The sequence below is a fragment of the Nerophis ophidion genome, linkage group LG10 (assembly GCF_033978795.1).
Source record: "Nerophis ophidion isolate RoL-2023_Sa linkage group LG10, RoL_Noph_v1.0, whole genome shotgun sequence".
Taxonomy (NCBI): domain Eukaryota; kingdom Metazoa; phylum Chordata; class Actinopteri; order Syngnathiformes; family Syngnathidae; genus Nerophis; species Nerophis ophidion.
The window spans coordinates 14,528,275-14,548,274 of record NC_084620.1 but is presented as its reverse complement, the minus strand read 5'-3'; the positions used below and the strand labels follow the sequence as shown (position 1 = coordinate 14,548,274).

General features: G+C 39.1%; 1 protein-coding gene across 5 annotated transcripts in view; it reads right to left on the bottom strand.

Moving 5' to 3' along the window:
- LOC133560246 (phospholipid-transporting ATPase ABCA1-like) overlaps positions 1-20,000 on the bottom strand; it is a 277,208-nt gene that overhangs the window by 123,692 nt on the left and 133,516 nt on the right. The window contains exon 17 of one of the 5 annotated variants that reach the window (XM_061912559.1): positions 2,957-3,179. The exons of the other annotated variants lie outside the window; for them this stretch is intronic. Coding sequence (XP_061768543.1) covers positions 2,957-3,179 — 223 coding nt within the window. The remainder of the gene's footprint in view (positions 1-2,956; positions 3,180-20,000) is intronic. 5 annotated transcript variants of the gene reach the window in all.

Genomic DNA, 20,000 nt, shown 5'->3' with positions numbered 1-20,000 from the left:
TACATGTTACAATGAATGTACTTGTTGCTACATTACATTTATACTTACAGCATGTATATAAAACGATGAAGTAGGTTTTTGGATTGTTTTTTTTAGAGCACTTTATAGGTGGAATAGACACTGACGTTATGACTAGGGAAGGGAATCAAAAAACGGTTCTTGCTGATAACCAACTTTAAGAGTTTTGATTCATGAAAATTATGTGACAGTCTTGTAATGATTCCCTTGTATACTTTATGGGCACGCATGATGTCACCACGCACGGTGCTGATCAGCAGCAGAGTTAGAATTATAGAAGAGAAAGGAAGACAACAGGTTAACTTGCACTAATTGCATCAATCAATGGATTTTGCATCAAAGTGAGAAAATACCCGCAGAAACATTAGCAAACACAGCATGTGATAAGGTTGAATGAATGTCGCATTTTAAATCCCCTCTGAGACGGAAGTGAATCACCACCAGCAATGGGGGCAAAGTCAGCACGTCGTCTGTTAATACTGCAAGTAACTAACAAACTAACAAGGTCTATCATGTTAAAACATGCTATTATTAACTGTGAACGTGAAATTAAAGGCCTACTGAAACCCACTACTACCGACCACGCAGTCTGATAGTTTATATATCAATGATGAAATATTAACATTGCAACACATGCCAATAAGGTCTTTTTAGTTTACTAAATTGCAATTTTAAATTTCCCGCGAAGTGTCGTGTTGAAAACGTCGCGGAATGATGACGCGTATGATGACGCGTGCGTTTGACGTCACGGATTGTAGCGGACATTATTTTCCAGCCCGATCCAAGCTATAAGTAGTCTGCTTTAACCGCATAATTACACAGTATTCTGGACATCTGTGTTGCTGAATCTTTTGCAATTTGTTCAATTAATAATGGAGAAGTCAAAGTAGAAATATGGAGGTGGGAAGCTTTTAGCCTTTAGCCACACAAAGACAGCCGGTGTTTCCTTGTTTAAAATTCCCGAGAGGGTGAAGCTTTACTATGGATCAGAGCGGTCAAGCGAACATGGATCCCGACTACATTTCTACCGGCAGTTTTCGGTGAGAAAATTGTGGTATAAAGTCGCCTCTTACTGGCGATCAGCGGAGCTTGCGCCGTCCATGCAGCTGCGTGACTTCCCTCAGAGACTCTGGCGTCAAGACACCCGTGGCCACACCCCCCGACTTCAGGTACTATTTAATCTCACTAAAACACTAGCAACTCAATAGCAGATAAGGGATTTTCCAGAATTATCCTAGTAAATGTGTCTAATAACATCTGAATCGCTCTCATTTGCCCTCGCCTGTTTTTTTTTTTTTTTGTACTTTTTTTTTTGTTGTAGTTCTTCACTATCAATATCTTCATCCACAAATCGTTCATCCTCGCTCAAATTAATGGGGAAAGTGTCGCTTTCTCGGTCCGAATTGCTCTTACTGCTGGTAGTTCACATTGTAAACAATGTGAGGATGTGAGGAGCCCTACAACCAGTGACGTCACGCGCACATCGTCTGCTATTTCCGGTAAAGGCAAGGCTTTTTTATCAGCACCAAAAGTTGCCAACTTTATCGTGGATGTTCTCTACTAAATCCTTTCAGCAAAAATATGGCAATATTGCGAAATAATCAAGTATGACACATAGAATGGACCTGCTATCCCCGTTTGAATAAGAAAATCTCATTTCAGTAGGCCTTTAATGTTTCATGACGAGACAACATCTCATCAGCAGTTTGCACGCCACCTTCCTAAGAGGTGTTCTCTACAGCTGGAGACGTGGTAATTAGTCAGAAATATCGCATTTGCTTCCTTAAAAAACAGATGCGTTTAAATTTCTGCAAAATAGCGGTTATATTTCATAGTTGATGGTTGAAAAATTGCACAGTGTACAGTTCTACTTGACTTGCTTGTGTTTGTCTTTGACTGACTACTTTTGTAAAAACAGTACTATACATTTCTTAATTAAAAATGTTAAACCTGTTACTTAACATTTTTCTGTGATTGTCATTTGTCACAGAATAATTTGTTATATATTGTGTATTACTACAGAACAATATTTATTGTATTATTGTATTATAGTTATTTTTAAAACACAATTTTTCTTCTGGCACCCAATCGAGGCTGTGGGTCTTTTAAGACCTCACTGTTGTGTTTGTATACTTTTTTTTCCCAAAACAAAAAGTAGATGATAATCAACTTGTGTGCTTGTTTATCCAAATGAGAACTGATAACAGAATCGATAAAGAACCAAATCGTTAAGCAAAACCAAAAGTAGAATCGGATTCGTACACATCTCATCAATTCCCATCCCAAGTAATGACTCTCATTACCTCCGTTGTTGGCTGACCTTTGCCTTTAAACCAATGTAATGCAACATATTTTTACCACATGTCCATGTCTCTGCAGGAGCCCTAAATTCACAGCATTAACTCAATCATCAACTCTTGAGCAGGTTCAACTGTCAATTATTGAATGATTGAATACCACCAAACTTAACCTAATTATAATGCATGCAAGAACGTCTGCACTTGAAAAAGACACCATGTCGCCACTTAATTCCCACACATCTCTATGTGAATTACTGCTTGAGTTAACATTTATATTATTAACACACTGTGAAATTAACATTTAGAACCCGGCATGGTAGCCTATAATTGGAAAAATTGCATATCGCTCCTTCCCTACTAAAGGGCTATTTTGTATGTGTTTACAAATTGCAAACACGTTAGGCCGACGAGCAGCCAAGCTGTTTGAATTGGGAGTGATTTTTTTCACACTAGACATAATTACACTGTAGAAAATTGAACATTTGAATATTCCATGCTTGTGATGATGATCTCAGATGATTAGGAAAAAAAATCATGTACAATCATACGATCTGGAGTTTGATTGGTGATGATTAACGAGCAACACACAAAGGCATCAATGTTAGCGCTTGACTACTTTGCTTTCCTATTCTACTGACCTTAACCATGACACTAATGAGAGCGCACGGTACAGCAAGCAGCACGATGTTCTCTGTGAACCTGGCGAGCCAGAGGGCGCTGTTTCTGACGCCAACGACGCGCAGGACCTCTTTGAGCCGCAGCTCCTTCTCCAGCACCAGGCCTTTGATGGTCATGCATGTGGTGTACATGAAGGCCAGGACCAGGAACATCGGGAGGACTCCTCCAATACCTCGGATAAAGCTGATTGCACAGGGATAATGTCATTATAACATGCCTTATGAGATAAATGGAGGGAATTTTGTGCATTTTATAAATTTTATTTCAAGCCTATGTTGAATGAAAAATGTAAAAATGGTTAAATATGCCTGAGGATTAGTTTATAAAATATTTTATTTAATTTGCCTAAAATAACAAAGTGACACTACACTGACCAAAAATGTCTATCCAGCCATCCATTTTCTACCACTTGTCCCTTTTGGGGTAGCGGGGGTTGCTGGAGCCTATCTCAGCTGCATTTGGGCGGAAGGCGGGGTACACCGTGGACAAGTCGCCACCTCATCACAGGGCCAACACAGATTAACAGACAACATTTGCACTCACATTCACACACTAGGGCCAATTTAGTGTTGCTAATCAACCTATATATCTAGACCTGACTAATCTCAAAGTGTGTGAGCAGGAACTGATGAAGCCTACTTGGATGAGAGGCAAAACTTCTTCTAAGACAATTTGTGCAGTCCAGTTGCGACCGATCGAATGCCATCCATCCATCCATTTCCTACCGCTTATTCCCTTTCGGGGTCGCGGGGGGCGCTGGCGCCTATCTCAGCTACAATCGGGCGGAAGGCGGGACCGATCGAATGCCCTGAGAAAATAATAGTACTACTAGGGCAGTGGTTCTTAACCTGGGTTCGATCGAACCCTAGGGGTTCGGTGAGTCGGCCTCAGGGGTTCGGCAGAGCATCCATCGCGGAGGTCAAGACACACCTGACTCATCGTGTAATTACAAACTTTTCCCTATCGGCGTAATATGGATACCCCCCAAAAAAATGTCCCTCTAATTTTCCATCTGATTTGCATTTGTGTAATTTGTTGTGAGTTCATGCACTGTGTTGGTTTTGTTCTTTGAACAAGGTGATGTTAATGCACGGTTCATTTTGTGCACCAATAAAAAAACAGATAACTTTATCTTGAATTTGAAAAAAAAAAACACATTTTATTTTTCGCTAAGGAGGGGTTCGGGGAATACCTGTATCAGACCTGGGCAAATTAAGGCCACAAGCTTTTCAATCTGGCCCGCCGGACATTCCCAAATATTTTTTTTTAGATATTTAAGATGGTAAATGTAGCTGCCATTATGATGTGCACTCATGTTTTCCAATGACCGTAAGTCTTCAACTATACTAAGTATTTCAATGGTTGAAATCTGCAATTTTGTCCCAATGCCAACATTATTTTGATACTTTTCTAAACAAAGGGGACCCGAAAAAAAATGCATTATTGGCTTTATTTTTACAAAAGATCTTAGGGTGTGGCGGACCGGTACTTTTCAGAGGCGGTAGGGTACCAACTATGATTCATTACTAGCAAGGTACTATACTAATACCCGTATACCGTACAACCCTACTAGTGACTATGATAATCTACGTCACAGCAGCTCAGACGAGGCACCAAGCAGTGTGGGTTGGGAGCGTTTCCACAGAGTGTTTACCGAGCCTAAAATGGGGTTGTCCGGGACAGATGCAGAAGGAGATTTTTACATGAAAGTTCTAAAGTTTAGTGATTTATCATATATATCAGATTGTAGATGTTTTTTTACCCTTCGCGTCCATATTTCGCTGTTGCATTTTTGTTGCATTTGTCTTGATTGTAAAATATTTCAATGGAGAGGGGGTGTGACGTTCCTATGTTGCCAATATTCAGGGTTTTATCGTTCCTAGAAAAATGTTAAATTCCATTCTGCCTTTAAGGCGGTCTGTCAGAACATTTTTAGCATTCAATCAGACTTTATTGTGAGGTTTTATATTAGTTTCCCCAAAAATAAATACACCGGCCCCAGACACATGTTTTTCTCTAAATTTGGCCACCGAGTCAAAATAATTACCCAGGCCTGGCCTACATGAAAGTGGTGGGGTTCAGTACCTTCAACAAGGTTAAGAACCACTGTACTAGGGATAATAAAGGGCGCACATAAAAGTGCATACAACTGTATAAAAAGCGACTGCTCTACGACTGCAAGAAAAGCTCAGCTTCTCCTAAATTGTAAAAATATATAAATTAGTGGTCAAATATGTACTATTGTGTTTATATACTTTACATCACCTCAATATGCGCTAGAAGACATTCAACTTTAGTTCAGAGTCAGCTATCGTGACAGCTCACACTATTATTGGCGTTCATTATGGTGGTGTCACAGTGCGTTCAACGGTTTTGAAGCTGAGCATTCAATGACTTTTAATACCATGGAGTGGGTTGTTGCACGGCCAGGAAATTTTGTCCCATCCACGTTTCTGGAATTGTATTGAAAGTGGATGATCTGTTTGAGACCGAATCCCTTTTGATTAACAGTAAAATTAGCAAATCAGACATATTAAATATATAACATTGCCAGAGCATTTTCTAACTTTCATTCCGTTGTTCCGAGTGCATAGAAAATTTTACAAGTGACCTTTTCTTTGTAAAATCTAGCATCAGTATATATTTAATCTGTTATTGGAAACTGCACTCATTTTGAAAGCGTAGCTGAAAATGAGCTTTCCCTACTTTAAAGCACAGCAACTGCAAGTGAACTGTGTAGACATTTAAAAAAAGGACCACAATGCAGTGAGGCAAAAGGTCACAGGAACAAAGTGGCAAACAAACCACCCAAACTAACAAAAAACAGAGCTAAGCCACACTAACAAAATTAAGGCAAAAGTACTAACAAACACAGGTCAAAGGGGTCAGGAACAAGGATAACAAGTTACAGCTGGCTCAGGAGAAATAGCTAGAGCAAGGAGACAGTCCCGAAACTGACTGCTTCTTAGGCATGGAATACCAGGGGGTAAATTGGCAAACTGACTGGGCTCCACAGTACAGGCAGGTCTCATGCTAGGGCAGCTGTTAACGGGTGGTGAACAGGTTTCTGTTGCTTCAACAGTAAGGATAGCACATCATCACAGGGCCAACACAGATATGAAATATTCACACTCACATTCACACACTAGGGACCATTTAGTTTTGCCAATGAACCTATCCCCAGGTGCATGTCTTTAAGGGTGGGAGGAAGCCGGAGTACCTGGAGGGAACCCATGTCGTCACGGGGAGAACATACAAACTCCACACAGAAAGATCCCAAGCGCGGGGATTGAACCTAGGACCTTTTTATTGTGAGGAACATGCACTAACCCTTGGCTCACTGTGCTGCCCCAGTAATTACAAATCCCAGTTCCATATGAGTTGGGGAATTGTGTTAGATGTAAATATAAACGGAATACAATGATTTGCAAATCCTTTTCAACCCATATTCAATTGAATGCACTACAAAGACGAGATATTTGATGTTCAAACTTTTTTTTTTTTGCAAATAATAATTAACTTAAAATTCCATGGCTGCAAAACGTGCCAAAGTAGTTGGGAAAGGGCATGTTCACCACTGTGTTACCTCACATTTTCTTTTAACAACACTCAATAAACGTTTGGGAACTGAGGAAACTAATTGTTGAAGCTTCCATCCATCCATTTTCTACCGCTTATTCCCTTTTGGGGTCGCGGGGGGCGCTGGCGCCTATCTCAGCTACAATCGGGCGGAAGGTGGGGTACACCCTGGACAAGTCGCCACCTCATCACAGGGCCAACACAGATAGACAGACAACTTTCACACTCACATTCACACACTAGGGCCAATTTTAGTGTTGCCAATCAACCTATCCCCAGGTGCATGTCTTTGGAAGTGGGAGGAAGCCGGAGTACCCGGAGGGAACCCACGCATTCACGGGGAGAACATGCAAACTCCACACAGAAAGATCCCGAGCCTGGATTTGAACCCAGGACTGCAGGAACTTCGTATCGTGAGGCAGACGCACTAACCCCTCTGCCACCGTGAAGCTTGTTGAAGCTTTAAAAGTGGAATTCTTTCCCATTCTTGTTTTATGTAGAGCTTCAGTCGTTCAACAGTCCGGGGTCTCCGCTGTCGTATTTTACGCTTCATAATGCTTTATTAAACTGTGTGACTATTTGCTCACGCAGTTGTGGACAAAGGGGTGTGCCTAGCCGCATCCTTTCTTGTGAAAGACTGAGCATTTTTTGGGAAGCTGTTTTTATACCCACTCATGGCACCAACCTGTTCCCAATTAGCCTGCACACCTGTGGGATGTTCCAAATAAGTGTTTGATGAGCATTCCTCAACTTTATCAGTATTTATTGCCACCTTTCCTAAATTCTTTGTCACGTGCAGCTGGCATCAAATTCTAAAGCTAAAAATTATTTGCAAAAAATTATTTTTTATCAGTTTGAACATCAAATATGTTGTCGTTGTAGCATATTCAACTGAATACGGGTTGAAAATGATTTGCAAATCATTGTATTTCGTTTACATTTACAGCTAACACAATTTCCCAACTCATATGGAAACAGGGTTTGTATGTAATGTATCATATTGTAATTTTATGAATGTTCAGAACAAACAAATACCTCAACCATAACCATATATTGCCCGTATATGTCCGCAGTTTGATGCAAATTGGTTAATTGTGCCTTCCCTATTCAACAGATCAACACACAGCAACCATTTTGCAATCAAGAGGCGTAGATGTGGATGTCAACAATTTTGATACATTAATTCCACCGTTTGTCAGAAACACCATACCTGTCGTAATCATACAGTTCAACAACAAAAAAAACAAGGTGTCCCTGCTGAAGGAGAGATGCATGCTGAATGCAATTTTACAATTGTCATCAGCTGACAACAAGGCAGGAATCACCAAGAAAAACCCACAACTTAAAGAAACAGAAGAGTGACTTGAAGAACATTCAAGGCACTCAAGTCAAATGGAGATACAGGATACAAGACTTGAAGCAGCTTCAAGTCATTACAAATCGACAATATCACAATATTAACATAGATCAGTGGTCGCCAACCATTTAAGGCCAAGACCTTTTTATTTCTCTCAAACTGTGATATATACTGTATATTTAAATATACTGTAATTGTAATTTATAAATGTTCGAAAGGCTTGAAAGAGTGGTATACATATTCAAAGTCAAAGCTTTGAGTCTGATACACCTGCGTCGCACTTTGGGCATCCCTGCTTTTGTGATTCTATTTGGTTTGCTAGCGTCTCCAGCGATGATAGTCAAAGGTGGAGGCAGAATGTAATTATGGCTAAGGCTGGTGGATACATTGCAACAGTCAGTCTTAACGCGTCTCCACATTATGGTTTTCATACTTTTTAGAAAATGTGCACATCATTAAACACAAGTTTGCGGGGAAAGCCAGCGTGGTGTGCGCTATTGCCTCAGCACAGGAGGATTGTCGGGGTTTCGGGAACTGAAAAAGGGGCTGTGGCCGGCTGGGTGCATGACGCCCAGTGAATACAAATTGGAAGCTAAGTAAGTAGGCGACAACGCAGCCGGAAAAGAGACAGGCATCCCCAGTCACGCAGTTGCCAGTAGTGGCCTCTACAGAAACAAATTTCAGACATCTAAACTGGCCGTAAGAAGGAGCTGTAGACCAGCGGCCTCAGCTTAAGTAGCCTGAGTAAAAGCTAGGGATGGGCGGAGAGATGCGAGGAAGAGGGTTATTAAGTAATTCCCGTAGAGTTCCTCCAAGAAGCTGGCGTGGTGCAACAATAGGACTTGGAGAACGCGGAACCTTTACCTGGTATGGAACAACAAAAGGACTTAGAGGCGGTGGAGCCTTGAGTTAGAGAGGCACAACAACAGTAGGAGCAGGGGCGTCGCCAGACATATTTCAGTGGGGCACGTGCCCCACTGTTGATCTGCAGTGCCCCAGTAAAAATTTCACCAATAAAAAAAAAAACGCTTCAGAGTTTTAAGTCTACATAACATAGACAACAGCGCACATACTACTTAGTATGGTAATTGATTGCTACTGTATTCACTCCACGAAACAGTGAGCACATGGCTACTTAATATGGTAATTTATTCACGTGTGAATCGAGACTTCGGTTGAGAGAGAGAGAGAGAGAGAGGGAGAGAGAGAGAGAGAGAGAGAGGAGGGATTCAAATCACTGCGTGAGGTAGGTAACGTTAGCCAACAACAATTTGCTAATTACAATATTTTGATTTTGATTTGACTCAAACTGTAACTCCTAGATGGATTTAAGAAAGTTATTCGCTCGCAGCAGAGAAGAAGCGAGGAATGAGAGATGTAAGTGAAGTCCTAGCTAGCTAGGCAACATCATTGTCTTAAGTTGATGCTAAGTTAGCTAACGTTATTCCTTGTATCAAGACAAACATATTCATTTGCTGTAAGAGCTGTTGGGGGAATTTCCAATGAACATGAAACATAATGTTGGTTATTGTCTGCTGGTTCTGCATCAATGATGATTTGGAGTAAGCATGTGTGAGTTGAGTGCTTCTCAAATGGTTTATCTTCAGGAAGAAAGACATTTTTCCATATCATCAAGTCGTGAGCCAAATTTTTAAATCATTCAAATTTATTTCACAGAAAAATAGCACGGTAGATTTGTCTTGTTAATCGGTGTGACTTTGACTAAAATAATCTTGTTTTGTCACCAGAAAAATGGCTACAGCTAAAGCATCTGGTTTTGTTTCCAGAAAAAATAGTAACATTTCTGTATTTGTTTTCAGAAAGATGGCTGAAAATGTTGTCCCATTTAGATTTTAAAAAAATATATTTCCAAGTCTGTCCTGAGTACTCCTCCAACTTGTTAGTCGGTTTGCCTTTTGTTAAAATACTCACTAATAGTCACTAGAAAAAAGGCTAAAATAATCTGGTTTTGTTGCCACAATTAGATTGTTTTCTCCCTAAACTTTTTTTTTCTCATGCACACATCTGACTGCGACTCACTGAAAATGACACACAATCCACTTTTATGTCACGACCCAGCAGTTGGGAACCACTGGTCAACTGTATAACAGTTACTGTAATATTTCCATGTCTGTCCAGAGTGATTGACCACTTTGCAAAAATGAAAACGAGACGTTACAGTTCACTTCTCAGAAAATGATTCCCTGAACAGACACACAACAGTTCATTTATTTTACTACTGTGGCTTTATTATTTTGTGTATATTTTATAGTTTTGTGTATCTGAAATAGGATTAGCCGCATTGCCATAAATGGAATTTAAATAATATAAAATAACCCAGAGATGTAGGGGTGCTTTATTTTTTGTTTTACTTTTGTAGATGTTAAATTTGCAGATGATTACTGCAATATATATTTCAAAAAGATTCATTGCTCTTCCTTTTTGCTTTTACCAGTAGCAGTTTAGAAGTCTGGAGTAAAAAAGTGCACAAGTAGGTCAAATGCATTAGTTAATTTCCGGTGGTTAATCAAAGATCCATACAACATAATCTGATATGATTTCATAGTTTAAAGCACTATTTATGTATTTTTTATGATAAATAAGTGCTAAAAATGTTTTTGCTTGCGCGCTTTGCACGCTCACATGAATTATTTGTGCCCCAGGTGTGCCCCAGTACAGTATTAGGTCTAGTGACGCCCCTGAGTAGGAGGCTAAGCTTTTGAAAGCTGAGGATTTGGAACTAGTCTAAACTGGGCTTGGACAAGCTGGGGAGCAGGAACTTGGGTTAGTGTTGGTGTCATCATGTTTGGCAGAGACTGGCTGACATTACATAAATCTTTGAAGGTAGTAGTCTATTTTTTTCAGTTTGCTAATGGTAGCAACCATCCTTTTGTTGCGATCATAAACTGCTCGCATTGCTTTATCAAACTGCTACATTTCAGAAGCTTGAATGGTTTCTTTTCTTCCATTTATTAACAATCAATGCAGTGCCTGGATGCATTTTTTACACAAATGTTTATTTTAAACTTACAAAACAACTCATAGGTGCCTTAAAGGCCTACTGAAACCCACTACTACCGACCACTCAGTCTGATAGTTTATATATCAATGATGAAATGTTAACATTGCAACACATGCCAATACGGACGGTTTAGTTTACTAAATTGCAATTTTAAATTTCCCGCGGAGTTTCTTGTTGAAAACGTCGCGGAATGATGACGCGTATGATGACGCGTGTTTGTGACGTTATTGGTTGGAGGGGACATTTTAGCCCAGTACCACTTACGGCTAAAAGTTGTCTCTTTTCATCGCATAATTACACAGTAATTTGGACATCTGTGTTGCTGAATCTTTTGCAATTTGTTCATTTAATAATGGAGATTATAAAGAATAACGCTGTTGGTGGAAAGCGGTGGATTGCAGCTGCCTTTAGCACCGAGACACAGCCGGTGTTTCTTTGTTTTTAACACAGACCGGTCAAGCGAACATGTTTCTCTACGTCAACCAGCAAGTTTTTGGATGGGAAAATTGTGATTTTAAGTCGGTTCTTACCGGAGACTTCAATGGATTATGCGACCTCATCCTGCAGCTCAAAAAGGCAGCTGTGATCTTGATTCCTCGGCTTCTGTCAGAGACACTGGCGTTCACCGCAGCCATCCGACTTTCAGGTATGACTTTACAATCTCTCTAAAACACTATTAAAACAATAAGCAGATAAAGGATCTTCCAGAATTATCCTAGCAAATGTGTCTAATTACATCTGAAACGCTCACACTCGCCGCCACCTCCAGCCGTCGCCTTTTATTTTATTTTTATTTTTAGTGCCTCACTCTAACTTTCCTCATCCACAAATCTTTAATCCTCGCTCAAATTAATGGGGAAATCGTCGCTTTCTCGGTCCGAATAGCTCTTGCTGCTGGTGGCTCACATTGTAAACATTGTGAGGATGTGAGGAGCCCTCACACCGGTGACGTCACGCACACATCGTCTGCTACTTCCGGTACAGGCAAGGATTTTTTATTAGCGACCAAAAGTTGCGAACTTTATCGTGGATGTTCTCTACTAAATCCCTTCAGCAAAAATATGGTAATATCGAAAAATGATCAAGTATGACACATAGAATGGACCTGCTATCCCCGTTTAAATAAGAAAAACTCATTTCAGTCGGCCTTTAACAATGACACCTGTGAATTTGGGCAAGAAACAACTTGCAAGAAAAAAAAGGTGAAGGACAATGAATAATACTGTCTTATATGCAGTCTTCTACCATGTGATACCCCATAATAGTAAAAACTTCCTAAATTCAGATAGTGATCTGTACGCCTATATCCAAACAAATTGCTAGCATTGCCGTTAAGGCTATCACAAAGGCGCCCCCTAACCTTCATAACATTTGCAAGTTGTTCCAGCAAGGAATGACTGGACGCTGTCCTGACACAATAAGCCAGCGTCTTCATAATGCCAACAAAATGCCATGTCAATAAACCTGCCAATGAAATATATAAAAGTGCTGCCTTGTCTTTATTATGAAACACTGACTCAGTGCACAATGCCTTTTGTTAAATGAAGAAAAAAAAGAAAAAAAACTACATAAGCTCTTGTTTCCATGGTAACAGTCAGGTTAATTTTTGTCAACATTTTTTAAATGACCACTTTTGTTAATCACTAGTTAGTTTTTTTTACTGAATTTGTCATTTTTGTCTAAATACTGTGATTAGAAGCCTGTCAATCATATTCATATCATTGTCATACTTGTGTTGTCTTCATTGAAAAGGACAACCAGGGCAATACGTTTTTTTTAGGACACACTATCTTGTCCTCCATTACTGTGAAGTATAGTGTCGTTGACAAAGAGCCCATTAAAGCTTTAGGACAGACTTTCCCAATCCTAGGTCAGAGGTTAGAATAAAGGTAATTTGGTTCAGTTAAGGGTTTTTGTTGTAGGTGAATTTGGGGCAGAGGCGTAAAAAGTGAGTATGCACTACAGGCGCGGCAAAGCGATTGGCAGGGAATTATTTTGTATTTACCAGCTGTTTGATCAAGGTGGCTGTGGGTTGGATAAGGGTTCTTAACCTTTTGGACATCGGGGCTCAACTTTTCCATTATAGGGAGGCCTGGGGCCCACTCAAATATTAACACTGAATTAGTAATCTTACTCTTGGTTTTAATGATATTCAATAATTATATCGAACCAACTTAAGAGTTTTCAACCTTGTCAAATGACACGAATGCATGTGTTAATCACATATATATTTAAAACATAAACCTTAGGCTTAGGTCAAGATGACTAAAAAAAATAAGTGCTAACCAAATATATTGCATACTGCAATGGAAATGACTCATAAATATCTGATGGAAAATACAATCATTTACAATTATGTTGTGCTTAAAATAAACCAAATTAATAATAAATTTATTCCTTAACTAAAGTGTCAATAATATTCAAGTACAAATGAAAATACAGTTTCACCACTTTAGTCATAATTTATGCACTCCCGAAACTTCTTTGACTTTAGCTTGACATCTTGTTTGATATTGTCATTACTGCCACATGTCGGGTAAAAATTTAGTTAAGTTAAAGTACCAATGATTGTCACACACAATGATTTCACCACAATGTGGTGAAATTCGTCCTCTGCATTTGACCCATCCCCTTCATCACCCCCTTGGAGTTGAGGGGAGCAGTGGGCAGCAGCGGTGCTGCGCCCAGGAATCATTTTTAGTGATTTAACCCCCAATTCGAACCCTTGATGCTGCATGCCAAGCAGGGAGGTAATGGGTCCCATTTTTAGAGTCTTTGGTATGACTCGGCCGGGGTTTGAACTCACAACCTACCGATCTCAGGGCGGACACTCTAACCCAGGGGTAGGGAACCTATGGCTCTAGAGCCAGATGTGGCTCTTTTGATGACTGCATCTGGCTCTCGGATAAATCTGAGCTGACGTTGCTTAAAACGATAAATAATGAATAATTCCACTTGTAATCACAGTGTTAAAAATAATGTTAAAACATAAAACATTCTCATGCATTTTTAATCCATCCGTTTTCTACCGCACCTGTTCAAGAAGTTGCGTTAATGGTAAGAAGTTATTAATTTATTATTGGATAGTGTGGGGCTTGCCCTCCTGGGGGTTCTTCGGACCACCAAGCACCGACATAAGAGCCTGTTTCAGGGTTTCAATATTGTTTTATTCTTCAATAAATCTCTAAGTTGCTTTCCAGCAATTGTATTTCCAGCCCCAACCCCGTCTCTCCTTCTGGCTGCTGTTTATAACAGAGCGACAGGTGATTAGATAACAAAGCCCATGTGGGCCATCTACGCACCTGTCGCTGATTTTGAAGCCGGTCCTGGCACACCCCTCTTTGCTGCAGGCCTGCAGGCCACGCCCCTCCACAGTTAGCTTTAGAATAACAATATTATTACAAAGAATAAGAGACCTATTATACTCTAGAAATGTTGGTCTTACTTAAAAATGCACGTGTTTAGTTGTGTTCAGTGTTAAAAAAAATATTATATGGCTCTTACGGAAATATGTTTTAAAATATTTGGCTTTTTGGCTCTCTCAGCCAAAAAGGTTCCCGACCCCTGGTCTAATCACTATGCCACTGAGTAGGTTGTAAAATGTATTACAACCGAGTACTGCTGCGGCCCATTTGGACCACAGTTGATAAACAGATATTTTTTTTAGCAGCCCACTAAAAGGTGCTTGCGGCCCAACAATGCGGCCTTATGGTTAAGTAACACTGGATTAGTTGATTGGGTTCAGTGCAAGTCAAGGTTAGTGGGTGAGTTAGTCAGGGTAAAGATTACTTGTTAAGGTTACCAAAATTGGGTAAAATTTACTGTTAATTCCAGACTATAAGCTGCAACTTTTTTCCTGTGCTTTGATTCCTGGGGCTTATAAAATGGTGCGGCTAATTTATGGATTTTTATTTGCTGACAGCAACAATGCAAAAAGTAAAAAAGATAAAAAATAGCAAATACACTGAACATGTGGCTTAATGTTTGGGATATGGCGTCATGTTTTGGACGAGTTCACTCACTGGTACTGCAGTGCTGCATTGTCCTTCTGTTTAGACTACAGCTTTCAACCAAATGTACAATTGCCATTTGGTCGTCTAGCCTTCCACAGCGTTTCTACTTGTATGGATTCTTGATTTGTCACGCCAAACAACGTTTGTAGGTTTTACAGTATAACTAAAATAATTCTGACTTACTAAACCATGTGTATGTAGGTAAGAGTGTTTTAATGCATTTTGTACGTGCTATCATAATGTAATGAAGCCAGTGTCATTAGCATTAGCTATCATGCTAACATGTTTACAAGTGTCTTCGTTAGTATTATTAATTTACAATGGCAATGTTTTTGTATTGTTTCAGTTTCATAAATTCACCTAAACATCACCGTGGAGTTGTTTAGTCTGTTCAGCTAATTGGAGAACTAGCTTCTGCAGCTAGTGGGTCCATGACGATGACTTCTATTTTGTTGGATCAACTATTTTACTGCCATGTTACAGAGACCGTTTGGAAATAATGGTATAACATCTACAAAAGTCTTTATTTTGCGAAAATAACTATTTCACAACATATACAGCGGGGCAAAAAAGTATTTAATCAGCCACCGATTGTGCAAGTTCTCCCATTTAAAATGATGACAGAGGTCTGTAATTTTCATCATAGGTACACTTCAACTGTGAGAGACAGAATGTGAAAAAAAATCCAGGAATTTACATTGTAGGAATTTGAAATAATTTATTTGTAAATTACGGTGGAAAATAAGTATTTGGTCAACCATTCAAAGCGCTCACTGATGGAAGGAGGTTTTGTCTCAAAATCTCACGATACATGGCCCCATTCATTCTTTCCTTAACACGGATCAATCGTCCTGTCCCCTTAGCAGAAAAACAGCTCCAAAGCATGATGTTTCCGCCCCCATGCTTTGCAGTGTAGTTATGGAGTTCTTGGGATGCAACTCAGTATTCTTTTTCCTGCAAACACGATGAGTAGAGTTTTTACCAAAAAGTTATATTTTGGTTTCATCTGACCACGTGACATTCTCCCAATCCTCTGCTGTATCATCCATGTATCCATTTTGGTATAAACTCAACTCGTCAAGTTTGGAGGAAAACGAATACTGAGTTGCATCCCAAGAACACCATACCTACTGTGAAGCATGGGGTGGAAACATCATGCTTTGGGGCTGTTTTTCTGCTAAGGGGACAGGACGATTGATCCGTGTTAAGGAAAGAATGAATGAATGGGGGCATGTATCGTGAGATTTTGAGCCAAAACCTCCTTTCATCAGTGAGCGCTTTGAATGGTTGACCAAATCCTTATTTTCCACCATAATTTACAAATAAATTCTTTAAAATTCCTACAATATGAATTCCTGGATTTTTTTTTTCACATTCTGTCTCTCACAGTTGAAGTGTACCTATGATGAAAATTACAGACCTCTGGCATCATTTTAAGTGGGAGAACTTGCACAATCGGTGGCTGACTAAATACTTTTTTGCCCCACTGTATACTGTAACTGCGGCTTCTAATTTAGTATGGTTAATACGGTAAAGACTAGTTAATTAGTGTAGGAATGAGTAAAATAGTTGTTTAAGTAAGGGTCAGTACCTCGGCTTTATTGTTTAGGGTAACGGTAGTGTAATAGAAAGAGGTACAGTAAGAGTTATTATGTTAGACCAACGGCCGGGATGTGAGAGAGAAGGTCAAGGGTTAGTATTAGTGGATGGAAATTTATGGACTACGGTCCGGTTTAGTAAATTGTAGTTTATCAGTTAGGGTAGGGTTCAGAGTTAAGAAGTTAGGGGTCTAGATTTAGTTGGCTTAGGTAAAATGTTGTTAGGATTACTTGGTCAGTTAGAGTTATGGTTAGGGTGTTGGTTGGTTGGGGTCAGCGATATTGGTTAGAGTTTTTTTCAGTGGAGTAAGGTTAGAAGGTAAAAGTTACGTGTCAGCAATATACTTTGCTCACTAATTGTCACAGCCTAAGAATTGGAGTCAGATGCCAGTTTGTTAGTAAGTTACTGGTTAGTTAGCCAAGGTTGTTTTGTCATAAAAATATTGTAAGATTTTTGATTGATCAACAAGCTTGAAAAAGACAAGACGCCTTCATGTGTATGTGGATGTTAGGATGGCACCTGACATATTTTAGGACTCAGATAGCTATGCAGGCTGCAGGAGAAAGGTGTTGAATACTAATGTTGATGTCTGTGTAACAGCTGATGGAACGCCAGCAACTTCACTTCTTGTGGGGGATCAGTCATGCACGCCGTATCCAACACCAACAACCTTGCTACCAGATGCTCCTGCATTATACATGTGGGGATCGATCAAAGGTGTTGAAGTAAGAGAACTCCACGAAGAGCGGGTGTCACAATGCAGACTCCCGTTAGATTAGGCGCAGCCTGACCTATCTTTAAGGACGCTGGAAGACAGACTTCTGCGTGAAAGGAGAGCTCGGCCTCCCTCGAGGATGAAAATCCTCTCGCCGTCTGTCCTGGACTAGTGTACTGCTGTGCTATATTATTAGTCAATGTAATTATCAGCTGCACAGCGACAAGACACTCTCTTATTCATATGCAAATGTTTTGTGATTAAATGCACAGAAGAGGGTGCGAAATATGAAGTTGTCCTGACAACGTATTCAATTGGTGAATTGCACATTTGCCCATTTAGCCAGGTCAATTTGATCTGATTAATGGACAATTAATGGACTTGCAAATATTTACACAAATGTATTTATTTTACAATATGAAATAGTGTATTATAATTTAAAAATTAACAAGAAGATTAAGGACGATATGTAGCCTTATAGATCAAACAAATTGAGGGAGTCCTATACAGCAGTGGTTCTCAAATGGGGGTACGCGTACCCCTCAGGGTACATGAAGGTATGCCAAGGGGTACGTGAGATTTTTTTTAAAATATTCTAAAAATAGCAAAAATTCAAAAATCCTTTATAAATATATTTATCGAATAATACTTCAACAAAATATGAATGTAAGTTCATAAACTGTGATAAAAAAAATACAACAATGCAATATTCAGTGTTGACAGCTAGATGTGTTTGTGGACAGGTTCCATAAATACTGATGTTAAAGATTTTTTTATTTTTTTTTGTGAAGAAATGTTTAGAATTAAGTTCATGAATCCAGATGGATCTCTATTACAATCTCCAAAGAGGGCACTTTCAGTTGATGATTACTTCTATGTGTAGAAATCTTTATTTATAATTGAATCACTTGTTTATTTTTCAATAAGTTTTTAGTTATTTTTTGACATTATTTTTATATCTTTTTTTCCCAAATAGTTCAAGAAAGACCACTACAAATGAGCAATATTTTGCACTGTTATACAATTTAATAAATCAGAAACTGATGACATAGTGCTGTATTTTACTTCTTTATCTCTTTTTTTCAACCAAAAATGCTTTGCTCTGATTAAAGGGCACTTGAGTTAAAAAAATGTTCACAAGGGGTACATCACTGAAAAAAAGTTGAGAGCCACTGCCATAGAGCAAATAATAGCTATTATTTACAGTATATAAGAACACTAATTGTTACAAAAATAGTGCACACAATATACACTTTGTAATTGCTATCCTTTGTAAACTCCTGTCTGAAAAAAAGGATGTTTTAACAACTAAAGGAAGAGCTATATTATATTGGATGACTATATTTAATTTGATTTAATGTAAAACATATTGTTTTGGATTTAACTTGGTTTGTATTCAATTTACCTTTTTAAAACACATTTTTTCCACAAAAAAAGGAAACCAGAACATTTTGTAAAAAGCACCATTAAATCAGTCAACTTGTAGAATTGAATATGCATGTTACTTCATTTTACAATATTTTGATTTATTTTGTTTTAATCACACATTATTCGTTTATTGATTGCGTCTTTTAATACATTATCAGCCACACGATATATACAGCAGTACCTCTGTTTACATAAAAAAAATGTTCCAAAAGGTCAGAAGAAAACCAAATTGTGCATAAAGTGAAGCAAATGTTCCCAATAAAAAAATATGTAAATCCATTCCAGACACCTAAAAATATTATCATTACTAGAATAATATAATGATAATAGTTTTATATGCCGAAAACAATGTGCAATATATGTAAATAATGAATGACATTTATTATTATTTTTGTTGCATAGCTCGGTTGGTAGAGCGGCCGTGTCAGCAACTTGAGGGTTGCAGGTTCGATTCCCGCTTCCGCCATCCTAGTCACTACCGTTGTGTCCTTGGGCAAGACACTTTACCCACCTGCTCCCAGTGCCACCCACACTGGTTTAAATGTAACTTAGATATTGGGTTTCACTATGTAAAGCGCTTTGAGTCACTAGAGAAAAGCACTATATAAATATACTTCACTTCCACATCACTTTTATCATTTTGAAAACTGTTGGCAAACACAGCGATGAGCGTACACGGAAGAGGGGAGAGGTAATTTGCTACGAGTTCTTACTTGAATTCAACAGCACTTCTATACTCATCTTTCTCAGAGTGCTGGTACACACAACTTTCTTTGGGCCCAAGGTGGGTTATATTGCAGTCGTTTTGGTCTGTATTGCTCTTGGCCAAAGACAGAATTTGATGTGCAGGTAAAAATAATATTTAATAGCAAAAACAGGTAGCACCGGTGCGGACGTAGCGGTGGGCCACGAGTGAGTCAAAAATACCTTGTACCAGCAGAAACACCAAATACACAGACCGTAGGGTAAAGAATGAAGTGCTGACCAACAGCGCTGGATTAAGAACTCCCTGATTGCCAATCAGGGACAGGTGAGGAACCAGTGTTCTAAGCAGAGGTAACATTGGAACAAAACATGAAACACAGGAAGTCAAAATAAGAAAATATGAGTGCAGATAGAAAATAGAATACCGAAACAAAAAAACGTCCAGTCTTTATTTTTCACACACATTTCAGCAAAGTGTTGTCAACTTGCCAACTTTCTCTGTAAATCTAGAATCTTTCCAACTCCTTACTGACTTTTTTCCACAAAAATGACTAGCGACAACTCCAACAACTTTTTTGGGATGTTT